At 39.8% G+C, this 26,514-nt stretch overlaps 1 protein-coding gene across 1 annotated transcript in view; it reads right to left on the bottom strand.

The window, feature by feature from the left end:
• The window catches only part of SLIT3 (slit guidance ligand 3), a 621,868-nt gene that overhangs the window by 547,009 nt on the left and 48,345 nt on the right, over positions 1-26,514 (bottom strand). The window contains exon 3 of the mRNA XM_037798880.1: positions 23,361-23,432. Coding sequence (XP_037654808.1) covers positions 23,361-23,432 — 72 coding nt within the window. The remainder of the gene's footprint in view (positions 1-23,360; positions 23,433-26,514) is intronic.

The following is a 26,514-nucleotide window of genomic DNA, read 5'->3' as shown; positions in this document are numbered from 1 at the left end:
CATCATGGCTTGGCTGTATGGGGAGCCATGCAAGCTGATGACCAGGTATTGTCAAATACTAAAAAACCCTTGGCTTACCTCCCTGAATAATAAATTGACTTCCGCCTCAGGGCTGTGCATGTAAATATACCCAGGATGGTGGATTTTCTGATTTTAATCATTCACCTATCACCTCATTATGATTTCTAGGTGTCATCTGTGTTATTATTTAATTAACATTTTTCTGCAAATTAACTCACCTTTTAAATTTTTACTTATGTGGCTGTTTTGCCCTCATCCAAAGAGAAAAATTTCCATAAGGTCATGCATTTGAAGAATTAATATGTTATTTCCTAATACATATCAAAATACACGTCACAAAAAAATCCACTAAAATTGAAATGTTACGTCAGCCACATGTTGGAACACGTGGAAGGAAACCAAACCCTCAGAAGCCTAGTAACTCCACTGTGTCTTTTTTGTTTACTTCCTACCATTGCTAGCAAGGAATCTTGCATACAGTAGAGGCTCAAGGCCAATTTGTTGATTTGATTTGATCTCAGGTGCCATTTAACCAAATTTACTCTACTTGTTGGGATTGTGAGGAAAGAAAAATAGAGACCCCAGGATCTAAATAAATTTCTTCCCTGATTTCTAGGCCTTGAGACTTAGGAGTTACTGAAAAAAAAAGTCTTAGCCGTAAATTTCTTGGTTCATTTAGAATGGTCTGAAGAAACTGACAACGTTATACCATAACTTATTCTTAGCAAAACTAGAAAGCACTCAGGAAATCAGAGTTTGCAAAAAGTGACCCAGAGCTTTGCCTTAAGTGTCTCTGAGAGGAAGAATGTTTGCAAATCCTGGCTTTTCCCATAAAGGTGGTATATGGTGGCAAGCCACATCAGCACTTCAGCCTCTTACACCCAGATATAAACACCAAAAGCCACAGAGAAATTCCCCCATCCTTGACCAAAGCTGGCTCTTAACTCAAATGGCTGAGGCATGGGAGTCCACTCATCGAGGAATGGACGGAATAGAAGGTCTGGAGAAACCGTACTATACATGGAAAATTCCACGCCACAGTTCAAAGGGGCATTTTGACCTAATAAATTTAGCTGCATGGGTTATTAAAGGCAACTATAAATTCAGCCTGGCTTCTTTATTTTTTTCCCTGCACTTTTCCCACAGCCAAAACACATGTTAAAGTGTAAAGAGTTCCCAGGGAAGCTCGGTGCCTGTTTTGATTGCATTTGACAAGCCATGTGCCAGGATGAGTGATGTCTCTGCAAATGACTTGTTCAGAGACCCCAGGAACACTAGCCAGCCTGGAATCTCTCCAGAAAGCCTTGGAGTGGGGCTTCTCTGACCCCCAGGTAAAAAAGACGCATGTAATTGAATCTGCAGCCAGCCAGAGCTGGGAACATTTCCTTTTGCTTGCTGGTTGTAACACCTAATTTCACTAAAGAAGCCCAGTGAGATAGTGAATGATTCATGTGCTCTTCCTCTACGTAGAAACATAGGTGTCCTGTCAAGTCAAACAAAGGTGATGGAGACATGTCTTTAGGGATTAGCATGCATCAGTCTCCTACCTGATGGGATTTAGCTGTGCTCAGGCTCCTATTCTGCAACCTGTGCGATCTCAGGGTCAGAAAACAAAATAACAAGGCAGAACTGAGGGTTTAAAAAGCATCACATCAGGAGTCACACACATAGCCTCTCTCTTTTTTTTTTTCTCCTTGGGCTTTTTAAGAGGGACTTTGGAGATAAAAAAGATTTTGAAATTCCAAAATGATGTACAAAATGGATCCTTGTCAAATAAATCAACCAAGAAAAACAAAACCAGCAAAGAGGCTTCTTTTTTTTATTTTCCAAGGGCTGAGTCAAAGAATTCCCATAGAAATGCCTGCATATTTGAGTCTTCCAGACTATGGGCAGGAATATCCGGGCGGGTAGGGAGAAGGCAGCAGAGAAAAATGGGGAGGGCTGAGACATGGGGCCTTCACCTTCCGTCCTGCCTTCAGAGCCCCTTTACGAGGCACACAGAACAAGCAGGCTTCCGACTTTGGAATCACACCTCATCTTCGACCACTCACCTCTTAAGAAGATACACAGGGTTAGGAAATGGCAAGATCATTGGCCTGGGAGGCAAAGAGCGCTGCTTTCAAATCCCGCCTCCACTTCTCCCAAATATTAACCCCTCTGGACCTCGGTTTCCTCACTCGTAAAATGAAGGGACAAAAATGTGTACTCCATAGTTACAGTAAGGATTATATACAGAAATGTATATATGCCAGACACATAGTAGTGCATCACTACAGAAATTAGATGGTACATGGGAAATTACTATGATAGGAGATTACCCGGCTTACCAATACACTATATTTACTTAAAATCTATGTATTTTATTTCATGTAAATTAAACCTCAATAAAAAATAAATATTTGCTACTATAAAGATGTTCAAAATAATATGCTGCTGACCATTCAACAAGTATTGCTGAACACCTACTAAGCACTAGGTCTCATATCAGAGTTGGCCTTGCAGGATAACTACTGTGGCAGGCAGATACCAAACAGGAAGTCTGAGATGCTTGTTGTTCCACTGGCGGCCGGGTTGGATGGGAAGGGAACAATTGTAAGGATAACCCAGCAGGGCCTTCTCAAGTGGAAATGAAAGGGGAACGGAGTGGGATGACCATACGCCTCTCGGGCTTGGCCACACCTCTGTCAGTGTCCTCACTGGACCGGGCACTGCTCACTCACGCAACCAATATTTCCTAAGCACTGGCTCTGCCTGGGTGCAGTGTTAGGCACCCGGGACAGCATGGAAGGAACGATGTCCGGGGACTCGTGAGCTAACAGAGTGACAAATGCAAATCCAAAATCACTAATGAATGCAAAATAAATACAGACTGGGATGAGGAAAGGTTCGCAGACCACGAGAATGTGCCACAGAGCCAGATCCTTAACTGGTGCCCTGAGAGCCATGGCAAAGAACTGAAGTTTAATTTTAACAGTCAAGGGAAGCTGAGGAAGGACTTTCTAAAGCAAGGGGTAATAGGGGCCATGTTTGAGAAGCTCACTCTAGTGTGGACAACACTTTCCCCGGGGCCAGAGTGGCAGCAGATGGGTCAGAGGGGAGGTCTGCTGTCCTTTAGGTGAGATGTGATGATGGCATGGATGAGTTCAGAGGCAGCAGAGATGGACACAGGGAGAGATGCGATTTGACAGAATGCAACCCCAGCCCTCTCCCCAACAGCTCTACATCCCCCCATCCCCAATTCCCTGAGTATAACAATGTGGTATCCCCACCCTCATGCCCACTGGTCACTCACTGGAGAGTGGGCAAAAGGGAGGAGATCCCAGGCAGTATCTGGGCGCAGGATCATGGGTGAATGGGAGACACGGAGGCCATCAGGAAGATAGGAATGTTCCCATGCCGAAGGGACTGGGTGGCAATCCCTGGGTGGACACTGGTTTCTACGGGACACACATACTTGAGCTCTCATGAGTTAGACAGTCCATCCTCAAATTTACACCTGGAAATTTACATTCTTGGCAAAGATGTTATATACTAAATTATATCACTTAAATCTGATCAGGATGATGATGATGTAATTAACAGTTAATGCTTATTAAGCACTAATTTGCTGTCTTGCATCTTGCTAAACACCTTTGCATGCATTACCTCATTGAATCCTTTCAACAGCTCTGGGGTAGGTAATATATTATTTACTACCATTTACAGATGCAGAGATTAAGGCACTTGCCCAGGGCTGCACAGCTGGCCAGTGAAGAGCTGAGATTCAGACGGAGGTAGCCTGAGGACAGAGCCTGTGTTCCAAATCACCAAGTTAATCCCCCAAAAAATCAGCATCAGAGCAGTACAACCTGGGCAGCGCACTACAATTTTCTACAAAGGGCTTCCACCCCAGCTTTATCTTATTTGCTCCCATAGAAACAATGTCACAGTAAGTGCCCAAGCTCCCAGTGAGGGGCCTGATGGCCTACATTTTCCTAGAAATGACCATGATTCCCCTACTTCATCAACTATAAATGATATGTTTGTATACTGTACAGTATAAAGTTCTCTAGTGTGTACACACATCAAATAAATAGAGCAGTAAAAGAACCAATCACATAAATTTAATTATGTTTTATTTATTTAGAAGCCCCTGGGAGAAGAGCCTAAAAGCGTTGCGGAGAGGGTGTGGGACTCCGAGGAAACAGCTGGAAGAATTTGGGGCAGAGCGTCTGTGGCCAAGAACTAGAAAGAGCCCCCAAGAGAGGGGTGCTGCCACTTAAGAGAGATTCCCCTAAAGAGACAGAGCAGGAGGACATGCTCTGAAAACACAAAAACTGCCAAGGACTGAAATTCTGGGTGATGAGGAGTGAGGACGGTAAGCAGAAATTCTCTAAGTGCAGTTGTCAGGGACCTATAACTTCTGGAATCACTGTAAAGCGAGAAGCGTTCTGGACCCATTTAAATTCATTTGCTTAGCAGACCACTCTCCCTTCAGTAGTCATATCTCAACATATTTACCATATATTTACCAACATATACTTAATGTTTGCTTGTTTTGTACTGTTTTGGTCTCTGGGTCCCTAAAAACAAAGTAGAACCCTTAAAACATATATTTTTTTTTAAATAAACAAAGTATCCTGGCAGGCCTATCTTCATTTCACTGCTCTAAAGCTCCCAAGGATCTTCCCTGTTAGAACCTTAATTATGGAAATTCTCATTTGTATTACATGATTTATTTAAAGCCCTGTCTTTCCAAGAGAATAAAATCCAGGTTTTGAAGCACCTCTCAAAACAATTTATTCTTCTCCACTGACTAACTGTTTTGGCCGGCAATAGTGAATTTATAGTACATTATGCCAAAGCAAAACACTTTAATAACTTAATCAAACATTTAAAATCCAGCTCACAGCTATATAATATACAGAAGCAGTTCTCTCAGCTCTCTCGTTAAAGGTCAATTACCATTTTTATTCCAAACCTCCACATTTAGGAGAAGCCACATACACACACACACACACACACACACACACACACACACACACACACACAGAGACGGAAAGAGCGAGAAAAAAAAAAGAAAGGGAGGGAGAGGGAATGAGAGAGAGAGAGAGAAGAGAGAGAGAAGGAAAAGGAGAGACACAAGCATTTTGAGATTCTAAACTTGGCTGACATATTCCCAGGTTTACAGCAATTCTCCTGGTTACACTTTGAAATGAGAAAATTGATCCTTTGGCTTAAAACACACACACACACACACACACACACACACACACACAAAGGATATAAAGAAAGACTAAGACAAATGAAGGTTAAAAAACAAAAACAACAACTGGTTCTTTTGATCTTTAAGGCATACAGGAAAAGCAAAGAGCTGGGCAGAGCTCTTAGGTGACTGTGTTACCATGCACCACCTCCCTTGCCCAAGGATAGTAATATAGAAATCAAAATGATAATTTGCATTGTTTACTGTTTACCTTCTTAGAGTACTTTATCAGATACATACTATCTGAAAACGCATTCACCCCATCAGATAGAAAATACATTTTTCAGAAGAGGAAGCTTCAAGAATTGCTAAGAGAGAACAAGGACAGAAAGCAATTTGGTGTGCATTTGCCATGGGGTAACACTCCCCCCCCACCCCGCCATGGCAAATGCCATGGAAATGGCAAAAAGCCAATAAGTAAAAAATGTGGCCTGATCCACATGGTTAAATAAATTCCTCTCTGTCTCCTTATTCATCACTCTTGTAATGAGGAAGAGGAGGAGGAAGAGGGAAAGGAGGAGGGAGGCTAACTATTGATTGGTGACCCTGTGCCAGTCAGCATGAGAAGCACTTCATGTGGATTACTTCAAAAGAGCCCCACGGAAGGGATTAGTGGAGTCAGATCATATGAGCATTTAACCTGTACATGAATTTACCTGCAGGGACACAGCAACAATTAAAAAAGGAGAGGGAGCAAGAGAAGCTGAGGAATAAGGTGTGCAGAGGGTCCCACCAGCCATTCTCAGGGAACACATGCCCACGTGAGCCTGAGATGGGAGGTATACGCATGTGCTCCAGGCTCGGTCTCTTCAGTCCTCAAGTCTCGCTCACAGTGTGAGCATTTTGTCGAGGGTGATTCTGGTGTCCAAAGGTATTTTTCAGTATAAATGGCCTGTTCCCTTTTTATTTCCCATGCTAACTTTACAAACAACTTTACAAACAAATCTCTATATTAAGAGGCAACTCCACTCAACAATGATTAACCCCATTTAACAGATGGAACTTGGAGCTATTAAGAAACTTGCCCAAGAGCCCACAGCTGGTAAATGAAATGAGAAGATTTATTGAGGCTCAAATCCAGGTCTCACTAGAATCTGTGCTTTTAATCTCTAAACTACTGGGCTAAGGGTCCACCCCACACGGACTCTAACTGAATTACCAGATCTAAGGGTTGTGGAAACTTCTAGGGAAAGGCCCTGGTTGCTCTTGGGTCCATCCTGAATGACCCCCAGATGCATCATTGTTTTCCAAACTGGAGGTCATGATGTACATACCTATTTGACCTTCAAAACTCAGTTTTTCTGTGAAGCTTTCCCTGACCTCACCACTAGAGGTGACTGCATCCTCCATACAACCTCAGAGTATTCACCATGTTGAAAGGCATGGGTTTACATGCTTTTCTACCTAACAGGCTGTAAGCTCCTTGAATGCAAGGATTCTGTTGTATTCTTCTCAAAAACCCTGGGACTAACATAACAACCATCACAGAGTAGATGCTCAATAAATATTTGTTGAAATGAGTTGTCTAACACACCAGGCTAAAAACTCTTCTTGGAGGGGTGGGGTGGAAGAGGAAGTTGCTGGAAAAAAGTTTGAAGATGCCTGTTGTCAAGATTCCTCAGGAACATTTCAGCAGTCATTTTTCTCAGTTCTGCTTCAGAGGCTGCAGTGAAACGCTTATGATCATTTACTATGGGCCAGACACCATCCTAAACTCTTTGCATGTGTATAAGTTTCCTACGGCTGTCATCACAGATCACCACAAACTCGGTGGCTTAAAACAACAGAAATGTGTTCTCTTACAGTTCTGGGGGCCAGCAGTCCAAAATCAAGGTGTTGTCAGTAAGTTCCTTCTGGAGGCTCTGAGGAAGGACCCATTCCATGCCTCTCTCTTAGCTTCTGGTGGCTGCCCGCCATCCTTGGCATTCATTGGCTTGTGGTTGCCCGCCAATCTGTCTCCATCTTCACATGGCCTTTCCTTCTGTGCTCCTTGTGTCTCTTTCCTCTTCTATTCTCTTATAAGGACTTCTCACTGGATTTAGAGTCCACCCTAATCCTGAGTGATTTCTTCTGGAGATCCTTACCTTAATTACATCTGCAAAGACCCATATTCCAAATCAGTCATATTCTGAGGTCCTGGGTAGACATATCTTTTGAGGACCACAGATTAACTCAACTCAGCATGTATACTATTTCATTTTCCTAACACCCCAAGATGTAGATATATAGACATTTTAAAGGTGTGGTGAATGAGGCTCAGAGAGGTTCATTAATTTGCCCAAGGTCAAACAGCTGGTAAGTATGGGCCAGGAATCCAGAGCCCATGCTCCTTACAGCTATGCTATGCATCCTTCCTACTTGGTCTGCTTAAATTCCTGCCATCATTAAGCCTATATTCCCAATTTGGGCTCTCAAGGGAGATGGCCCCATCCTTCAGTGGATGACCATTTGAACATTTGAAGGTGTTAGGCTTAAGTCTTCCAACAACCTCCTCCTCACCTACTTTAGCACTCTCAATTCATCAAGGGAAAAAAGAGCTGGGTAGGAGGGACTCAAACAGGGATAGTGAACAAATGAAGGCTTACTGTCCCACCTGGGCCTTCCGATGGCCTTGAAAATCTTCTCTGGCTTTTATTTTTCCCCTAATGTTTCCCTAGTTTTATAGTGTCCCTTCATCTCTCTTGCAAAGTTTAAGGAACTCACAGAGAATATGTTCCAGGATAGAAGCTATGCTTTTTTTAAAAAAATAAAGAATAATAAATTAAACCAATCAGAAATCTGTCAACAGCGGAGTTTCTGGTATTGGCAACTTATACTCATACAGACATCAGGACCTTTTTCACGGACTTAGAGTAATTTAAGGGTAGACACTGTAGGCTATATATTACCCAAAGAAAACCCCATCCACAATTTTGAGTTAATAACAATGGTAACGCTTTGATGTTGATACAAATGAGGCTGAATGAAGAAAAAGCCATATTCATGAGCCGTTTGGTTGCCTGCCCTCTCAAGAAACATAACACATGTCAGCACTGGGGGGACATGCAGAGTTCTTTCCACCAGGAACAAACACCTCTTGCAGGAATTTCAAAATATACATTTGCCACACACATGCATGTTAATAAACAATCTATTTATTTCACATCTAATTAACGAATAATGTGTTCTCTGGGTTAGAGCTAAGGACACCATCCTTGATTTTTTGCTGTTTGGAAGAACAGCACTAACAGCAGGCAACCTAACATCTCAAACATTGCACGCTGCATTAAAATTTCATTGAAGTCAAATTCTTCCCTAGCCTGTATCATAGTCTGTAAAAGGAGGAAAATGGGTAATATAGCATCTCAGTCTGTTTCCTGCTTCTGAATGTTATATTTTCTTTTCCAAGCACCTGGACTCAGAACAGTCTTGGGTTCAGATCTCAGCATGGCAAAGTACTTTAACCTTCAGAGCTTCTGTTTCTTTCTTTGTGAAAAGGACTGCATAATTCTTTTTAAATACATTTTTCTTATTTTTTTATCATGATTATGTTCACAAATGCAGAAAAAGATAAACATCCAAATACCCACCACCAAGTCAACAATCGTTTTCATTTTGCTATGTTTGTTTTATTTTTTTTCCTTACTGCATCATTCTAAAGTAAATTATAGACATCAGGACACTTGATCCCTAAATATTTCAATGCACTTCCAAAACATTGAGGAGAATATCTTACATAAGTAGAGTACCATTATCAAAATTAACAATATTAATAATAGTTCCCTAACATCATCTGATACCCAGACCACGCTCAGATCTCATTGGTCTCCAAATTTCATTTTATACATTGCTTTTTAAACCAGGCTTCAACTAAGAACCATGCATTGAATGTGGTTGTTATTTTTGCCTCTTCATCTCTTCTTAAAATAAATTATTTCTTGAAGTAGAACACATATAAAGAAAAAAGTACAAATCAAAATCATATGGCTTGAAGAATTTTTACACCGTGAACACATCTACAAAACCTTTACAGAGATCAAAAAACAAATGATTATATACCTCAGAAACTCTTTAATACCACTTACATGCACAATTCTCCAGTGAAAAACACTATCTTTACTTTTAACACCACAGAATCGTTTGTCTGTCTTTGAAATGTATATAAATGATGTCAGGTAATACATAATTTTTATGTCTGGCTTTGGTCACTCATTATGTTTCTGAGATTTATTCATGTTGTTACATAAAGCAGTAGATTTTTATGTTGTTTTCATTTTACACCACTCTATTCCAATGTATGAATATACATCAATTTATTTATCAAATCAAAGTTGATGAGCATCTGGCTTGTTTCCAGCTTGGCGATATTACAAATAGCACTGCTATGAACTTTCTTGAGTATGTCTTTTTGTGGTGTGTATTACCCAGGAGTGGAACTGCCGGGCCTTGGGTATGTGTATGATCAGTTGTAGCTGACACTGCCAAACAATTTTCCAGAGCGACTATATCAATTTACACTCCCAAAACAGTATAAGAAAAACGCAGTTGCTTTATTTCTTATCAATACACGATAGTGTAAGTTTTAGCCATTCTGATGGGTGTGTGGTGTATGTCATTGTGGTTTTATTTTTCATTTCCTGGAAGAACTAATGACATGCTGAGCATCCTTTCATGGCATTGGCCATTGGGATAGATGCTTTTGTGAAGTGCCTGTTAAAACCTCTTAATCATTTTTTTTCTAGTGGGTCATTTGTCATTTTACATCTTTTAAATTGATTTGTATGAGTTCTTTATATATTCTTAACATAAATCCTTTGTCAGTTACATGACATGCACTGCCAATATCCTCTCACACTTTGTGATAGTCTTTTCACTCCATAAATGATGTGATGCAGTGAACTTTTTAAATGTAGAACTTATTCATAGTTTCCTTTATGTTTAATGTTTTCTGTATCCTGTTTAAGAAATATCAGCTACCCTAATGTTTGAAAGTACCCTAAGTTATTTTCTAGAAACTTTATTATTTTATCTTCCACATTTAAATCTACAATCCACTTGTACCTGATTTTTGTGAACGGCATGAGGTAGGGGTCAAGAAAATCCCATATGGACTGTACAATGTGGCAAAAACTGGAGTGGCCAATGACTGTTACTAAATATACAAATATAAAAATGTTTTTGCATGTGGGAAAGCAAATGAATGTCAACCATGTAGAAATTTGAAAAAGGGATGGTATTCAGGAAAAAACATAATCAAAGCAAACTGGAGTCTATGGTCAACAGTAACATTGTAATATACCTCCATTAAATGTAACAAAGGAAATATGCCAATGCTAAATGTATATGAGAGGGGGATATAGGGGAGCAATATGGGATTCTTGGTAGTGGTGTTATTTGCTGTCCTTAGTAGTATATTGTATTGTATGACATGTTATTTTTCTTTTTATCATTTTTTCTTATTGCTAAAAAAAAAAAAAAACAATTTTTCTTGTAGTAATCAATATGTTCAAGTGCTGATTGTGGTGATAAATGTACAACTTTATGATGATACCATGAACAACTGATTGTACACTGTGGATAAATGTATGGTATGTGAACATAACTCTATAAAATTGTAGGAAAAAAATATATGTATAGGAGTAAAAGTGCTGGAGAAAACATGGTGAGAGGGATGATGCCTCATCACTATGGACTAACTACAATGTGTAAACTCAGAATTGAATCTTAGAACATAGCCTAATGTGGACACAATAATTGTAATAGTCCCTAGATTGTAAGCTCTTACAGCAGTTAACTCCATCCCTGAATTGTAAGGCCTATCTGTAAACTTTGAGATGCTGATCCCCTAGCGTATAACCTGATTGGTCTCTGGAACAATGCATATCTGAGACACCTGAAACTCAGAGCTAGAGCTCGGCAGATATGAATGTCAGTATTAGTGCATACAGCCACGTCAAAAAAAAAAAAAAAAAAAAAGCTGAAAAAGAGCGCGGACTTCAATTAGTGATATGAATGAAGCAGGTGTGGTTAAGACCAGGGCAAGCCAGGCCAAAGGGTAAAGATTGAAACTGATTGCGTTTTAAAACTTCAACTTTCATATGAGACCAAGGGAATAGATATCTATTTGGTACAGGATCTAAATTTTCTAAACGGTACAACTCTACAGTCGATTTGTTCAAACACCACAATTGCATGGAACTTTGAATAGGAAGTGAGATACGGTAGGTTAGTATAGCCTGGAGTGAAATAGTGACACATCCTAGAGTAATTTGGGCAGATAATAAAAAATATATTTACAGCCTCCCCCTCCCCAGCCCCGAGGATCTGGGGGAAGGTGCAGATGTGTTGGACATCCTCACCTGGACTGGTGTTGATGTTGTCACAAACATTGGGACTGGCAGTTTGATGTGCTGTGCCCTTGAGCATGGGACTTGCCCTTATGAAGCTCATTACCACAAAGGAGAGTCTAAAGTTGTATGTAATGGTGCCTAAGAGTCTCCCCCTGAGTACCTCTTTGTTGCTCAGATGTGGCCCTCTCTCTCTCTAACTGAGCCATCTCGACAGGTGAACTTGCTGCCCTCCCCCCTACGTGGGACCCGACTCCCAGGGGTGTAAATCTCCCTGGCAACACAGAGTATGACTCCTGGAGATGAATGCGGACCCGGCATCGTGGGACTGAGAGTATCTTCTTGACCAAAAGGGGGATGCAAAATGAGACGAAGTAGTTTCAGTGGCTGAGAGATTTCAAATGGAGTCGAGAGGTCACTCTGGTGGACATTCTTATGCACTATATAGATAACACCTCCTAGGCTTTAATGTATTGGAATAGCTAGAAGTAAATACCTGAAACTACCAAACTCCAACCCAGCAGTCTGGACTCCTGAAGACAATTATATAATAATGTAGATTACAAGGGGTGACAGTGTGATTGTGAAGTCCTTGTGGATCACACCCCCTTTATCTAGTGTATGGATGAATGGAGGAATGGGGATAAAAACTAAAGGACAAATGGGGTGGGATGGGGGGATGATTTGGGTGTTCTTTTTTCACTTTTATTTTTTATTCTTGTTCTGGTTCTTTCTGATGTAAGGAAAATGTTCAGAGAGAGATTGTGGTCATGAACGCATAACTATGTTATCATACTGTGGACAGTGGATTGTATATCATGGATGATTGTATGGTGTGTGAATGTATTTCAATAAAACTGAATTTAATTAAAAAAAAAAAAAAAAAAAAAGATTGACTGGGGGATCACCTCTTCCAGGAAGCTCTCTCTAACTGCTGCATCACTCTGCTTGTATCCTACTCTTGTTTCTCAAGCTTAACACTTACCATGCTGTGTTGAAATGATACGTTTTTTATTTTCTCTCTATTTAGACTGAGTTTATTGACCATGTTTTGCTTGTGCGTGTGTAAACTATAATCTACATTGGACCTTGTCTTCATTCCTGTATTCTTTTTTTTATCATATTTTTAATTGTAAAATATAACATATACATAGAAGTGTTAACTTTCCAAAAAAAAAAAAAAAAAAAAAGAAAATCCCATATGGATATCTAATTAATCTGGCACAATTTATTAGATAGATCATCCATTCCAAACTGCTTCACTGTGCCATCCTTGCCATAACTCAAGTGTCCTTCCATATTGGCCTTCAAGATTCTCTTGACTCTTCTTGGCCATTTGCATTTCCATATACATTTTAGAATCAGCTTAATTTCCACAAAAACCTGCTGGCGTTTTGATTAGGATTAAATTGAATCTACATATCAATTTGGAGAGAACTGACATCTTTGTGATACTGAGTTTTCCAATTCATGAAAACAATGCATCTCTCTAATTTTAGTCGCCTTGAACTTCTCCCAGTAATGCTTGTCATTTTCTGTGTTAAGATGTCACACATCTTTCATTATATCTATTCCTGGGCAGTTGGTTTTTTTTCGGTAAATACATTTTTTAAACTCCCTAATTGTTTTTTGCTGGTTGTACCAGTTTGGATGTATTATGTCCCCCAAAACACCATTATCTTTAATGCAATCTTCTGAGAGCAGACTTATTAGTATTGATTAAATTGGAAATTTTTGATTGAGTGTTTCCATGGAGATGTGACCCACTCAACTGTGAGTGACACCTTTGGTTAGGGTGTGACCTCCGATTGAATTGTTTCCATGGAGATGTGACCCCGCCCATTCAGGGTGGGTCTTGATTTAATCTCTGGAGTCCTATAAAAAGAATTCACAAACACAAGAACCTCAGAGCAGCGAAGAGTGACGTTTTGGAGAACTGCTGCAGCCTAGAGAGGAATATCCTGAGAGAAAGCCCTTTTGAAACCAGAACTCTGGTGCAGATACCAGCCACGTGCCTTCCCAGCTAACAGAGGTTTTCTGGATGCCATTGGCCATCCTTCAGTGAAGGTACCCAATTGTTGATGCCTTACCTTGGACACTTTATGGCCTTAAGACTGTAACTTTGTAACCAAATAAACCCCCTTTATAAAAGCCAATCCATTTCTGGTGTTTTGCAAATGGCAGCATTAGCAAACCAGAACACTGGTATATAGAAATTGTACACACACATGCACATATGTATTTTGTATTTCAATCTTTGTCTCCAGTGACCTCAGGAAATCACTGAGGAATTCTGATAGTTTATCTGTAGATTATTTTGTTTTCTATGTACATAATCTTGTCATCCATAACGACATTTCTATTTCTTTCATTCCAATCCTTATGCTGATTCTTTTTCCTTCCTTCCTTCCTCCCTCCCCCTTCCTTCCTTCCTTCCCTCAGTGCCAAGACTTCCAATAAATACAATGTTGAATAGAAGTTGTGATGGAAGGTGTCTAGTTCTCTAAGGAGGAAAGTTTTCAATATATCACCATAACTAAAATGTTTGCTGTAGGTTTGTTTGTAAATTAGAGAAGTTTGCTTTTATTCTTAATATTTTAAATGTCTTGAAATCATGAATTATTGTTGAATTTTATCAAATACTGTTTTCCCACATCTATGTAGATGAAATGATTTTTTTTTCATTTATTCCAAAGCACATCAGCAGGGATCCAGGCTCTTTCCACTCTGCAGTTTTATATCCTTCAGGTTCTTGGAATACTCTCCATGTTGCTGGCATGGGGAAAGAGGACAAGGAGGGAGTACCACAGAGAGCACATCTCTTCCACTCTCATTCTGTTGGCCAGAATGCAGGCACAAGGGGCTGGTGGTGGTTTGAAGTTGTATGCACCCCCAAACACAAGTTCTTAAACTTAATCCATTCTTGGGGAAGTGAATCCACTGTAAGTAGGACCCAATCAGGTTGGGTCTTAATCCTATTACCAGAGTCCTTTATAAGTGGAATGAAATTCAGTCAGAAAGAGAGAAGGCCACAGGGGGAGCAGCCAGAAGCTGAACATCAATGGACTCTAGAAAAGAAGGGAGAGGCCGGGAGAGGCTGCCATGTGCCTTTCTGTGTAACAAGCTAAGGACCAAGGATCACCAGCAGCCAGACCAGTCCTAGAATGCCACAGTCTTCAGGGAGAAAGCATCGTCTTGATAATGTCTTGATTTGGACTTTTTTCTCTAACCTCAAAATGATGAGCCATTAAATTCCCATTACTTAAGCCAAACCACTGCATGGTATTTGCTTAAGTAACACAAAAAACTAAAACAAGGCTCCAACTAACTTCCAGAAATTTTTGAAGGATACACTAGATTTGTCCTTATGCCAATGTCTCTCCAGTCTTTTAATTGTCCGAAATTTGCTTTCAAATAGATTCCTCAAGAAGGTCTCCATGGGTACCATGATCCCTGAGTTCTTACATGTTCTCTATAGTTTTTCCGAAGTCACTACACTTGTAGGGCAATACAGCTGAATATAATATCTTTGCCTTCATTTTCTTTCCTTAAAAAGTTACTCAGCTGTATTCTGGAATAAAGCTTCAGTGGCCAAAAGTATGCTGGCAATTGGATTTTCTATCTAATATAAGTATCTTATTGATTGAATGCCTCAGGATTTTTTCCCTTAAAATCCAATAGTATTATTAGAATATGTTTTAGTGTTCACCTTTTACATCAATTTTTCTAGGTATTCAGTGTCTTTTCAATATGTACTTTCAAATTATCTTTTATTTCAGGAAATTTTTGTGAATAATAGTAATTATTATTACTATTAGTTTTGCTTTGTTTCACTGCTTTACTTTTTATTCCCAGATATCCCTATTATAAGTGTGTTAGATCTTCTTTGCCTGACTTCTGTATCTATCACTCTCTTTTAAATCCTTTTTATCTTTATAATGGTTTCTTATTGATTAAAAAAAAAAATACTCCTTTCTATTTTCCATTTTTCTTAAAGCATTATCTATTACATTTATTTGCTCTTGAACTCCATCTAGATTAGTATTAAGTATGTATGCATGTGTGTATGTATTTATTTTTATTGGTACAAAGCAACAACAACACTTACTTAGCTTGTGAATCTGCAATTCAAGCAGAGCTTAGGTGGATCAGCTATTTTTTAAGAAACTCTTTTTATTTTAAAATAGATTTAGATTTACATAAAAGTTGGGAGGCTAGCACAGAGCATTCCCAAATACCTCACACCCAGGTTACCCCATTACTAACATCTTACATTAGTATGGTACTTTATTTTTTGTTTGAACTGAAATAACTTTATTTTGAGGGGTTTACTTTGCTGACAGACCCGTTAGAGCAGGGCTCCCTTCCCCATCCTCCCCTCTCCCTCTTCCACCAGTACCAATATACCCCTCCCCCCCCCGTTTCTCCCCATTTTTCTGCCTCCTTTTCTCTGTCTTTCCCGGTCACCACTGCCTCCGTGTCCTTCCCCTCCACTGCTGCCCAGGGTGCCAAGCCAGGCCATGGGTAACAGGCAGGAGCTGAGTGGCAAAAGCAGCGTGGGCGGCTGGTCACAGTGCGCTGCAGCGGAGATGGAAGGGCTCAGTTGGCTGATGGTTTTCTCTTGACATGGCTCCTGCTGATGCCAGTGTGGTACCTTTGTCACAATTAGTAAACCAATATCAATACATCTCTACCAACTAAAATCAATACTTTATCCAGATTTCCTTTGTTTTACTTGATGTCTTTCTTTATCAGGATCCCATCCAAGATAACACATTACATTTAGTTATCATGTGTTATCAGGTGTCTCCTCATGATTTTCTTGGTTGTGACAATTTCTCTAACTTTCCTTGTCACTACATCCAAGGTCACCTAGATTTCTTCCTATATATTCTTCTAGAAATTTTATAGTTTTATATTTTACATATATTTTTAGGTCTATGATCCATTTTGAATAAAATTTTGTGTAAGGTGTATGAATGTCCAGTTGTTACAGTACCATTTCTTGAAAGGACTATGCTTTCTCCTTTCAATTGACTTTGTAGCTTTGTTAAAATTCAATTCTCTGTGTTTATGTGAGCCTATTTCTGGGCTATCTACTCTGTTCCATTGATTTGTGTCTCTGTTATTTCACCAATTCTATATTGTCTTGATTATTATAGCTTTATTGTTGATCTTGAAATTGGGTAGTGTAAACTCTCCACATTTGTTCTTCTTTAGTATGGTATTGGCAGAACTTTTTAAAAATGTTCTGTTATTTCTAAATCCTTTCTTGAGTTCTTCACTCCTCTCAAGTCTTACTTTTCTCCAACCATCTAATTTATTGAGTTTTTTAAATTCATATTTATGTTTTCCTTTAGGTTACATCATCCTAAATTTTTATAGCTAATTTTGAACTCTTATATTATAGCTTTCATCTGTTTTGTGGGCATCTCTTTCTGGGCTGTTTTAATTGTTTCTAGAAGGGTTATTATGCTTCTTTTTCTTTTTATCTATCTTTAAAAATAACTTTGTATGAGTTAAACTCATGATCCTTTTGGTGGTTTGTTTCTTAAGTGAAACAAATTTTCCTTTAGTTTTAGGAAGGAGGGGTGGGGCAGGATAATATTTTTAGCTTTGAAACTCTAGAGTGCATTTTTGCTTGTTTTTGAAAAATAATGAAAAACACAGCCTGTACTTTCTAAGTTCTGACTCTTCTGATGACTTCCATCATTTTTATCGAGAAGTTTACATTTCCATTATTGTTGCTGTTCTGATCAACTACTCCCCGAAGTTTCTTTTCAATGATAGACTTTTCTTGGGAAAAAGCCTCATTTTGTTGGTTTGAAGCATTTATAGGGCCCAATATGCTCCAAGTACCAGTCATTATTAAATCATGGTTCCTTTGAACTTATCATGAATTGGATCTTGTAGAACTCCCTTCCATTTTGGCAGCTTTTCTCAAATTGACCATTATGCTTTCAAATGAGTACATATTGGTAATATCCTAGTCTCATGGTCAAGATAAGTTGAGTTGCCATTCCCCCATTTTCTTCTACACAGATACTAAAATAGTCTTGTAGTTGTTAGTGTTTGTTTTTTGTTTGTTTGTTTGTTTGTTTTCTACCACATACTTATAATTGGAGGTTACTGGGATATTTTCTCAACTAGTTTTATTGTAGATGTTTTCTCTGTGTCTTTGGTTTTGCCATCCTAGTTGGTCAGCAAATTTTTATTTGAGAGGAGGGATTTGCAAATATTAAACCAACCTTGACTTCCCAAATAAGTTAACTTGGTTGTAATATATTATCCTTTTCATGTACCACTGAATTCATTTTGCTAATATTTTGTTAGGAAGTTTGTGCACATATTCATAAAATGTTAGTTTATATTTTTTCTTGAAATGTTCTTGTTGAGTTTGGCTATCAAGCATATATGTTTGCCAAGTGGCAAATGTTTATTATTTTTATAGAAGGAGTTTGTGATAGGTTGGTACTATTTATTTCTCAAAACTTTGGTGGAATTCATTGGTGAAGCCCTCTAAAACTAGATTTTTCTTGAGGGAATGTTTTAATTAAAGATTTAATAATTTAATTTAATAATTAATAATGTAATAGATAATGCTTTAATAAAGGACTAGGCATATTTTCTATCACTCTTGTTTCAATTTTCCATTTCACTTAATCTTTAAAATCATTGGCATAATGTTATTCAAAATTTGCTCTTATCCTTTTAATATTGTAAAATAAAAGACTATGTCTCCCTTTTTTATTCTTAAGACTGGTGATTTGGTCTTTTTTTTATTTTTTGATTAGTCTTACCAGTGTTTATCATTTTATTACTTGTTTCTAGAAAGAAATTTGGGCTTGTAGAGGTTTTCTATTATTTATGTGTTTTCTATTTCATATACTTTTGCTCTTCTACTTTGTTGTTCTTGCTCTAACTTCTTGAGATAGATACTTTAGTCAATATTTTACCCTTTCTTCTTTTTAAACATGCAGTATGCATAATACAATTTATACACCGAATAATATAGCTCAAGGCTGTACATTTTCCTCTGAGCATGACTTTGCAATCCACACACTGTGACACACTATGTGTTTATTAACATTCAGAACAATATATGTTCCAATTTTTACTCTGATTTTTTTCTTTGACTGACAGGTTATTTGGAAGTATATTATTCCATTTCCAAATATTTTGGAATTTTCTACTTATTGCTTTTTTTATTGACTTCTAGCTTAGCTCTGGCTGTGATCAGAGAACATGCTCCATATGATTTCAATCCTTTGATATTTGCTCTTTAGACGAATATTTGGTAAATGTTCCATATGTATTTGGAAGGAATGTTTATTTTATAGTTGTTGGTTGCAGTGTTCTTTTCAAATCAATTAGGTCATTTTTGCAAATATTGTTAAGGAAATAGTCTTTATTGTTACTAATAATTATCTGTTTATTCTAACAGTTACCGAGAAAGGTATCTTAACTATGATTAGTAACTTGTTTATTTATCCTCTTAGTTCCATCAATAATTTTTTGCTGGTTCCACCAATACTTTGAGGCTACGTTACATACATACAAACATAGATTTTCTGTACCTCCTGGTAGATTTACTCCTTTATCATTATGAAGTGTTTCTCTTTATCTCCAACAATGTTTCTTGTTTTAAAGCCTACATTATCTACTTTTAATAGAGCTGTATCAACTTCTTTATATTTTACTTTCAAATTTTCTCTCCTTATGTTTAATGTTTGTCTTTTGTAAGAAGCATATACTTGTTGTTTGCTTTTTTATCCATACTGACAAACTATATCTTTTAATTGAAGTATTAATCCATTTCAATTTAAGGTAATTACATATTTGCACTTAAATGCATCATCTTACTATTTGTTTTCTATTTGTCCCATTTGTTCTATGTTCCTTTTTCTCTCCTTTTTTGCCTTTCATAAATTAATCAAGTACTTCCGTATCATTCTATGTCTTTCTCCATCTATTAGGCTCACACACACACACACACACACACATTACTATTTTTTTGTAGAGGTTGCCCAACAGATTACAACATACATTATACATTAAATAAGGCAATAAACATTGCCACTATTATCACTTCCTTGATAATTCATGGACGTTGGAACATTTTAATTCTACTGAACCCCCCAATTTCTGTGTTAGTGTTTCTATCCTAGGCTTCTTGTAATCTACAATAGTCAAGTCCACCCCTTTTCATGACATTGACTTTTTGAAGACACCAGGAAGTTATCTTCTGGATGTGAATGTTTCCTCTCAATGGCATTTAACTTATTCCTCTATCCTGTCCACTTCCTGGAAACTAGAAATGAGATCTCGCTAAATTAGATTTAGGATAACATATTTCACAAGAATACTTCATAGGTTATGCTTTGTATTTTGTATTGTGTCATATCAGGGACACATAATTCTAACCTTGTAATTGTGTTGTGTGGATTAAATGATGGAGCATATGTAAAGAGTCTAATATGCTATCTGACACATAATAGGTAGAGAATAGGGTTTCTCATTGTTGACACTGGTGACATTTGGGGCCAGAAAAATTCCTATTCTGGGGACCATCCTGAGCATGTTTAGCAATATTCATTGCCTCTAAATACCAGTAGAATCTCCCAGGTGGGACAACCAAAAATGTGTCCAGACATTGCCACATGTCCCCTGGGGGGCAAAATTGGTCCTGGTTCAGAACAACTGGTATAGAACAAAAATTCAAGTATTTAATAAATATTCCTCAAGCATTTACTATCACACCGTGTACTTGGCTTTGGGATTAAGAGCTAAGTGGGACATGATTCCTGACCTCAACACACTCATAATCTGTGGGAACACAATTGAGAAAACAGGACATTTTAATATGGTTTAATAAATACTGTGACAGTAATAATCATGGATTGTTATTAGAGGAGGCGCCCCAACTCAGTCCGAGGTGGCAGGGGGCAGGGGGACTTCATGGAAGAAGAGAGAATTCTGAGTTGAGCTTTGAAGGACAGAATTCCCTCCCCGTCAAGGGAACAAACAAATAATAACCATTAAAAATGGAAATCCCTCTAAAAATGAATTATCAAAACCAATGCACTTTCCAGTCTTTATTTCAGAGTATACTGAATAAAGATTAGTCTACTACTGAGTATAGAGACAAAAGCAAGGTGAGCCAGGAGAGAGAGCTGTAGAGATGCACAATCAGTCATCTGCTTCTTCAACTGTAAATAGCAAAGACTTGCACTTTTCCGTTCTCTATCTCAGCCTGTTTGAGGACAGACTGGATAACCAAGACCAGATCAAGACCGGCCAGGATTAATGTCACACCCCTGCCCGCCCATGATGACACTGAAAGACCTTAAATGAAAGAGTACCCAGCTGTGCATTCTAGTCCAGCTGCCTATACTTCCATGCATCTTCCTGACCAAGGGTTTCTTCACTTCATTTGCAACATAAGTCAGAGACTGGCTAGCTGCTCACTAAGCCTGTTTCTTCTTTGCTCTGGGCACACAGCATCCCTGGCGGTTTATTGTGGCTGTGTGATTCAGTTCTAGTCAAGGTCTGTAAGAGGAGCGACGTGTCCTTCTTCCAGGACTCGCCCATCTAAACATCCCTTGTGCCACCCTTCATGCTGTTCTCCTTTCCACTGGCTCAGTGCAGACAAACACTGCTACTATGTTTAAAAAATGGCAGAGCTAAGGAATGGAAGGAGCCTGTAATCCCTGAGTCTGTGCTCGGAGGAGTGAGTCCCAGCAATCAGAAATGCCCATATTGGTGTTTATAGGAATAAGAAATAAACTTCCACTCTGTTAAGTCATTGAGATTTGAGGGTTTATCTGGTACAGTAGCTAGCATTTACCCTACTAATACACCAAAGGAGAGAAAGAGCCAGATTTGCTTTGGAATTCTAATCCCCTCAGTTACCCAGCAATACATGGTATTTAACCTTGTGCACCAAGCCAGAGAAAAATGCCTTTTGCCAAAATTTTTCCCTGATATTCCCTGGAGTTAAATGGGTATGTGAGAGGCTATTTGCAGGGCCAATGCTAAAGATCACACTTCATCTAATATCTGCAGCACAGGAGTAGGAAAGGACATGGGCTTTGATGTCAGACAGATGTGGCTTTGAGTCTTGGCTCCATCCTGACAATTCTTTGGCTTACCCTCCCTGGGCCTTTGTTTCTTCATCTGCAAAATGAGAGTAATAACACCTCGCAGGAATGTTGTGGGAATAAAATAACAGATAGCATATAAAATACTGGCCTAGTTCCTGACATGTCTGAGATGCACAATTAGTTCCCTCCCAACAACCATGAAATTAATGAATTGGGAACTTATTTATGCTTCTGATCAGAAGACAAAGTAAGAAGTAGCCTTTTCACAAAAGAATGTGTATTTGTCTTCCCATGTAAATGTTGCATATTTCATACCGAGGGACCATGTTCAACAAATAATTTTCTTTTTCCCTAGGTCTAAATAAGGAGAAAATTTTAGGTAACTTAAAAATGAAAATGTAAACAGAGGCAACTTCCATTATTTTTATAACTATTTTTCTTTACAAGAAATAAGTGTCATATTTTCAAACCTACGACAGCAGACCATATGCTGACTGACATTTGACCCAGAAGGAGCGCAATAAATGAGACCATTCATACACACAGAGTGGGAGTAAAGGATTTTGCTGAGTAATACTAAATGACAAGAAATGAGGGCCTTCCCAATTCCCAAATTGTCCCAAATGGAATGACTCCAGAAGAAAGGATGGCAGATTGCAAAGCTACCAAGTTGGTGGAAGGCACACCACTTTACCTAACCCCATCTCTGCACATCAGATTTGGCAACAGGGCAGCTATTTAGAGCGTGACTCTCCCAGGTAAGCTGGTGGAGGAGCGAGATGTTGCCGCCAGGTCCCCAAACTGCAGAAAGGGGCTGAAATGTCAGGTCAACCAGGATGCAGAGGGAAGCACTGAAGACAGCCGCCCACCAGCATGACTAAGTGCTCTTGGGGACAATCCCTGCTCAGAGGGCAGAAAGCAAATATCCAGATGTTATGAGCTGCCAGATGTGATTAACTGAGGAAAGGTGAAGCTGCCCACTTAACTATCTGAGCAGGCCCCATCATCAAAGTGACCCAAGAGCTCTCTGCAAAAGTATTAATCAACAATACAAATGGAGGCTCCGCGGTCTCCCATTCCCACCCCTTTTCCTTTCTCCTGATAGAAGAGCCAGCCTATTTTTAACCCACTGGAAATGTTTTCTCTTGTGGAAACGTGTGTGGGCTTCCTGACACAGGCTAATGCTCGCTTGGAGGAGACACAAGCACACGGAAGGCTTCACCCACTCGCTCACAAGAATGGGGCAGGGGGCACTGAGAGGTGAGGGCAGGGGGGGAGCTCACTTCCAGTGAAGAGGAGTAAGGGCATAGCTATGCTGGTTTCCACGACAGGGATAACTGCAGGCTTCCCTCATTGGGAAAGGGAAGGCTGAGGCTTAGGCGAAAACCAGCCCCATGCACAGATACCTGGACTGAACTCAAGCCCGAGAAGAAAAAAAAAGTAAAATAAAATAAAACCCAGGATGCCGATTCTAGGATCTTTCAAAGTGAAAGAATTTAAGTGGTTCTCAGTGTCTCTTTAATATGCTCCTAATGTGCTTTAAACACAATAGCAAAAACCTTATTAAACATTGGAGACCTTTTTTTAACAAGGTCACAAGGAGGCCGATTCAATTTAAAAAAATTTGTTGAAGACTTTCAAGAAAGGAGGTTGTGCTGTACTTACAATCGCTCCAGCTGCTTCAGATCCTGGAAGGCACCTCTCTCGATGACACTGACCTGGTTGTCTTCCAGATGCCTAGAACGACAGAGGCGGCAAATGGTCAAGGATAAAGCTGGACGGTGAGGCCTCATGCTGGGCTCAGGTCACCCGACCCTCCCAGCACCCTCTGGGCCTTCCCAGCCTGGATCAGTCTGGTAGGACAAGATATCTCCCATCCCAGCTTGGTGTCACGGTAACCAGGGTTTCACCGCCTGCACACTTCTACCTGACAGATTGGTTTCCATGCCTCTATTTTAAGAATGTTCTCAGCAAATGTCCCCCCAAGCGCTGCAGGATGTTGCACAGAAAAGAAAGAGGTAAAAGCTGATCCTTATAAAAACCACATATATATTCAGCATCTCCTCCCTACCTCCTCCAAGATTCAAAAATACTTCATTGAATAGGGCCTTCCTGGCTCACCCTGTCTCTGGGTCATCCTCCAAGTAGAAAGAGTGGGGCTAATGTTAGAAAACGCCTGTGGCTAAGAAAACCAGCCTGGTCCCCTGGACTGCCCCCACCCAGGCCTGGAAGTTCCCACCATGAGGATAAGAGTCTGCCTAGACCTGATCACAAATCTGAGGTCTCTTCAAGTCCCCCAGCCACAGCCTCCATTCTTAGGCTCTGCTGACCACAGACTCCTCCAAACAGGTGATTAAAAAGCCCTGCTTATGTGAGCTAGATTCATGCATGTGGCATATCCCAAGAATTGAACATACAATGAAACATTTGTTGCCCTAACAACACCAACAAAATAAATGGCCGTTTAAAAAAGATTAGCTGAGCAGGAGGGAAGTGAAGCAATGGAGCTGCATAGTTTCCACTTGGAGCTGACCTTGGCCAGGGGTCAGATGTGCTGATTTCAGTTGATGGCTGACAGGTATTTAGGGGGGTGCCGCTGTGATGTAAGGATGTTTATTTGAAAGGTGGAGGTTGGGAAGGGCTGTGGGTTTCTCTGGATTAGGGAGGTGAGGTGCCTAAAACACCTGAAGGATAGGCGGAAGGGAAGGAAGCCTCTTCTTTACCTCCCACACACCTCATTACCCCCTGTGCTTCATAGGCACAACACTGGGGCCCTCGTGATTAATTTTCTAGTCCATTTTCCCCCCATGCCTAAGGTCCCGGAACTTGTGTTCATCATCACACTCCCAGCCCTAGCACAGTTGCCTAGGACAGCAGCCACTTAATAAATGCTTATTGAAAGAATAAAAGACAAAAGTGGACTTTGGACCACATACGTACTGATTTTATATCAAGGAAAAGGCTGTTATAGGGCCCTCAAAGTTTCTCAAACTTTGTCTTTCAGAGCCGGAATGGGTAATTTGTTTAGACTCAATGATATTTTAATTTTTAAAAAATTCACTGCAAACTCTGGAAAAGCAGGATGTTACACACACACACACACACACACACACACACAGACAAATATAAACAAAGACACTCCTGAAAAATCAGCTCTTGTGTTCCCAGTATCAAAAATTGGCCAAAACTGAGTATTGCCCCTAAGGTCAGCCAGGGAACACAGGCTCCCAGTTTGCCACGTCCACTCTGATTTATTTTACTTCTGGCTCCTGTAGACCGGCCTCATAGGCTCCTCACTTAACAGATATGGAAATGATTGAATATGGGGGTTAGGAGACTTGCCCAAGGAAAAATTTTTTGTTAAAAGTCACACGGCTCTTGAGGGGTGGGCCTTCTACGTCCCGATCTCGTCTGCTTCCCAGATCTGGTTTTGAATCGCTCTCCTGTTTCCTTACCAGCTTAAGGGTGTGATATGGGTTAGCTGGTCAACCTCTCTGAGTCTTAGATCTACATCTCAGAAGTAAGATGAAGAAAATAAAGCATCTTTCAAGTTCTTGTGAGACTAAAAAGGAATAAAGTATGGCTGTCATCTAGCCCAGGATATAGAGTACAATTAGTGGCTTAATAAATGTCCAGTCCCTTCCCTTCTCATCCTTTTCCATTCCACCATATGGCAAAGAGGGCACTGGGTTGTTAATATTCTCACATTAGTACAACTTGCTAAACAATGAGTAAGTTCAGTATTAGGGACTGGGGCTTTTTTTAGTTGGGCTTGTACTATCAATCAATCAATTAATCAATCACAGGGCTTGTTATTACTTCTCAATTATAACACGGACCTACTCTAGGGTAGCTGAGTGTCATATTCCCTTGGGATCTCTAGAGAAGCCTCTCTCCAACCTCTGATGATGAATCCCTTAGTACTGCACTAACTGATCAAATACTGCTCACTTCTTTCAGAAATGTGGATTAAAGAAGATGTGAATACAAGGGCCTGGTATCTGTATTAGATATCTGTTCCTTCTCCACCTTGCTCAGGCCCTTGGAGGCTGCATAAAGTAGCTTCTTTGATCTCCAGTTTCCCATAGGTTCGGCCAATGGGAGTTACCAGCAGATCAGAGGGTGGGTGGAGTGAGTTTGGGGATTTATCCCTAGTTCCCTTCCTGCCAAGTCACTTCAGGTTGAATATGTCCCTGTACGTAAGGCCACAGGTCCTGCCAGGGAGTCCCTATCTTTGCTGGGCTCTTGTAACCCTTCAGGCCCAGGAGGTAGCAGTGGCTGCCCATTATTGCTAGCCCCAAGGAAGTGCACCATCTCTTCTTGGCTTCTTTTGTGTACATAATCCCTGTATTTAGTTCTCCTCATTTGCCCTGTGTGAGTACCATCTCTTTCCCAGGGAGCCCCTAACTGATAAAAGTATTTAAGGCCTCTTCTAGACCTACTTCATAGATCTATCAGGGTCCAGCCTATTACCTGGCACTTTAAGGTTCAATGTCTAATCAATATTCGAAGAATAAATGAGTCAATGAATGAATGATCTAATAACCTCCTGTCAGAATTCTAGGCTGAGATGCGAACCAGGAGCACGCTCTAAAGCCACTGATATCACTCTCATTTTACTGACCAGTTTCAGGAGGACAGGGAATCCAGGGAGGGCTGGGCATCCAGAAGGGCTGTCTATGCCCTGATTCTGCTCTGAATTAGAAGAGCACAGACTATGTCCATTTTCAGCTCTTTTGCCATTGTCATCATTTTTTTGTTTTATTTTCCGGAAGTGGAAATTGCCCCATGTGATGATGGCTGGGGTGGAGTTTAACTC

This window comes from Choloepus didactylus, chromosome 11 (genome assembly GCF_015220235.1).
Source record: "Choloepus didactylus isolate mChoDid1 chromosome 11, mChoDid1.pri, whole genome shotgun sequence".
NCBI lineage: Eukaryota > Metazoa > Chordata > Mammalia > Pilosa > Megalonychidae > Choloepus > Choloepus didactylus.
This window is presented reverse-complemented; position numbering and strand designations above follow the sequence as displayed.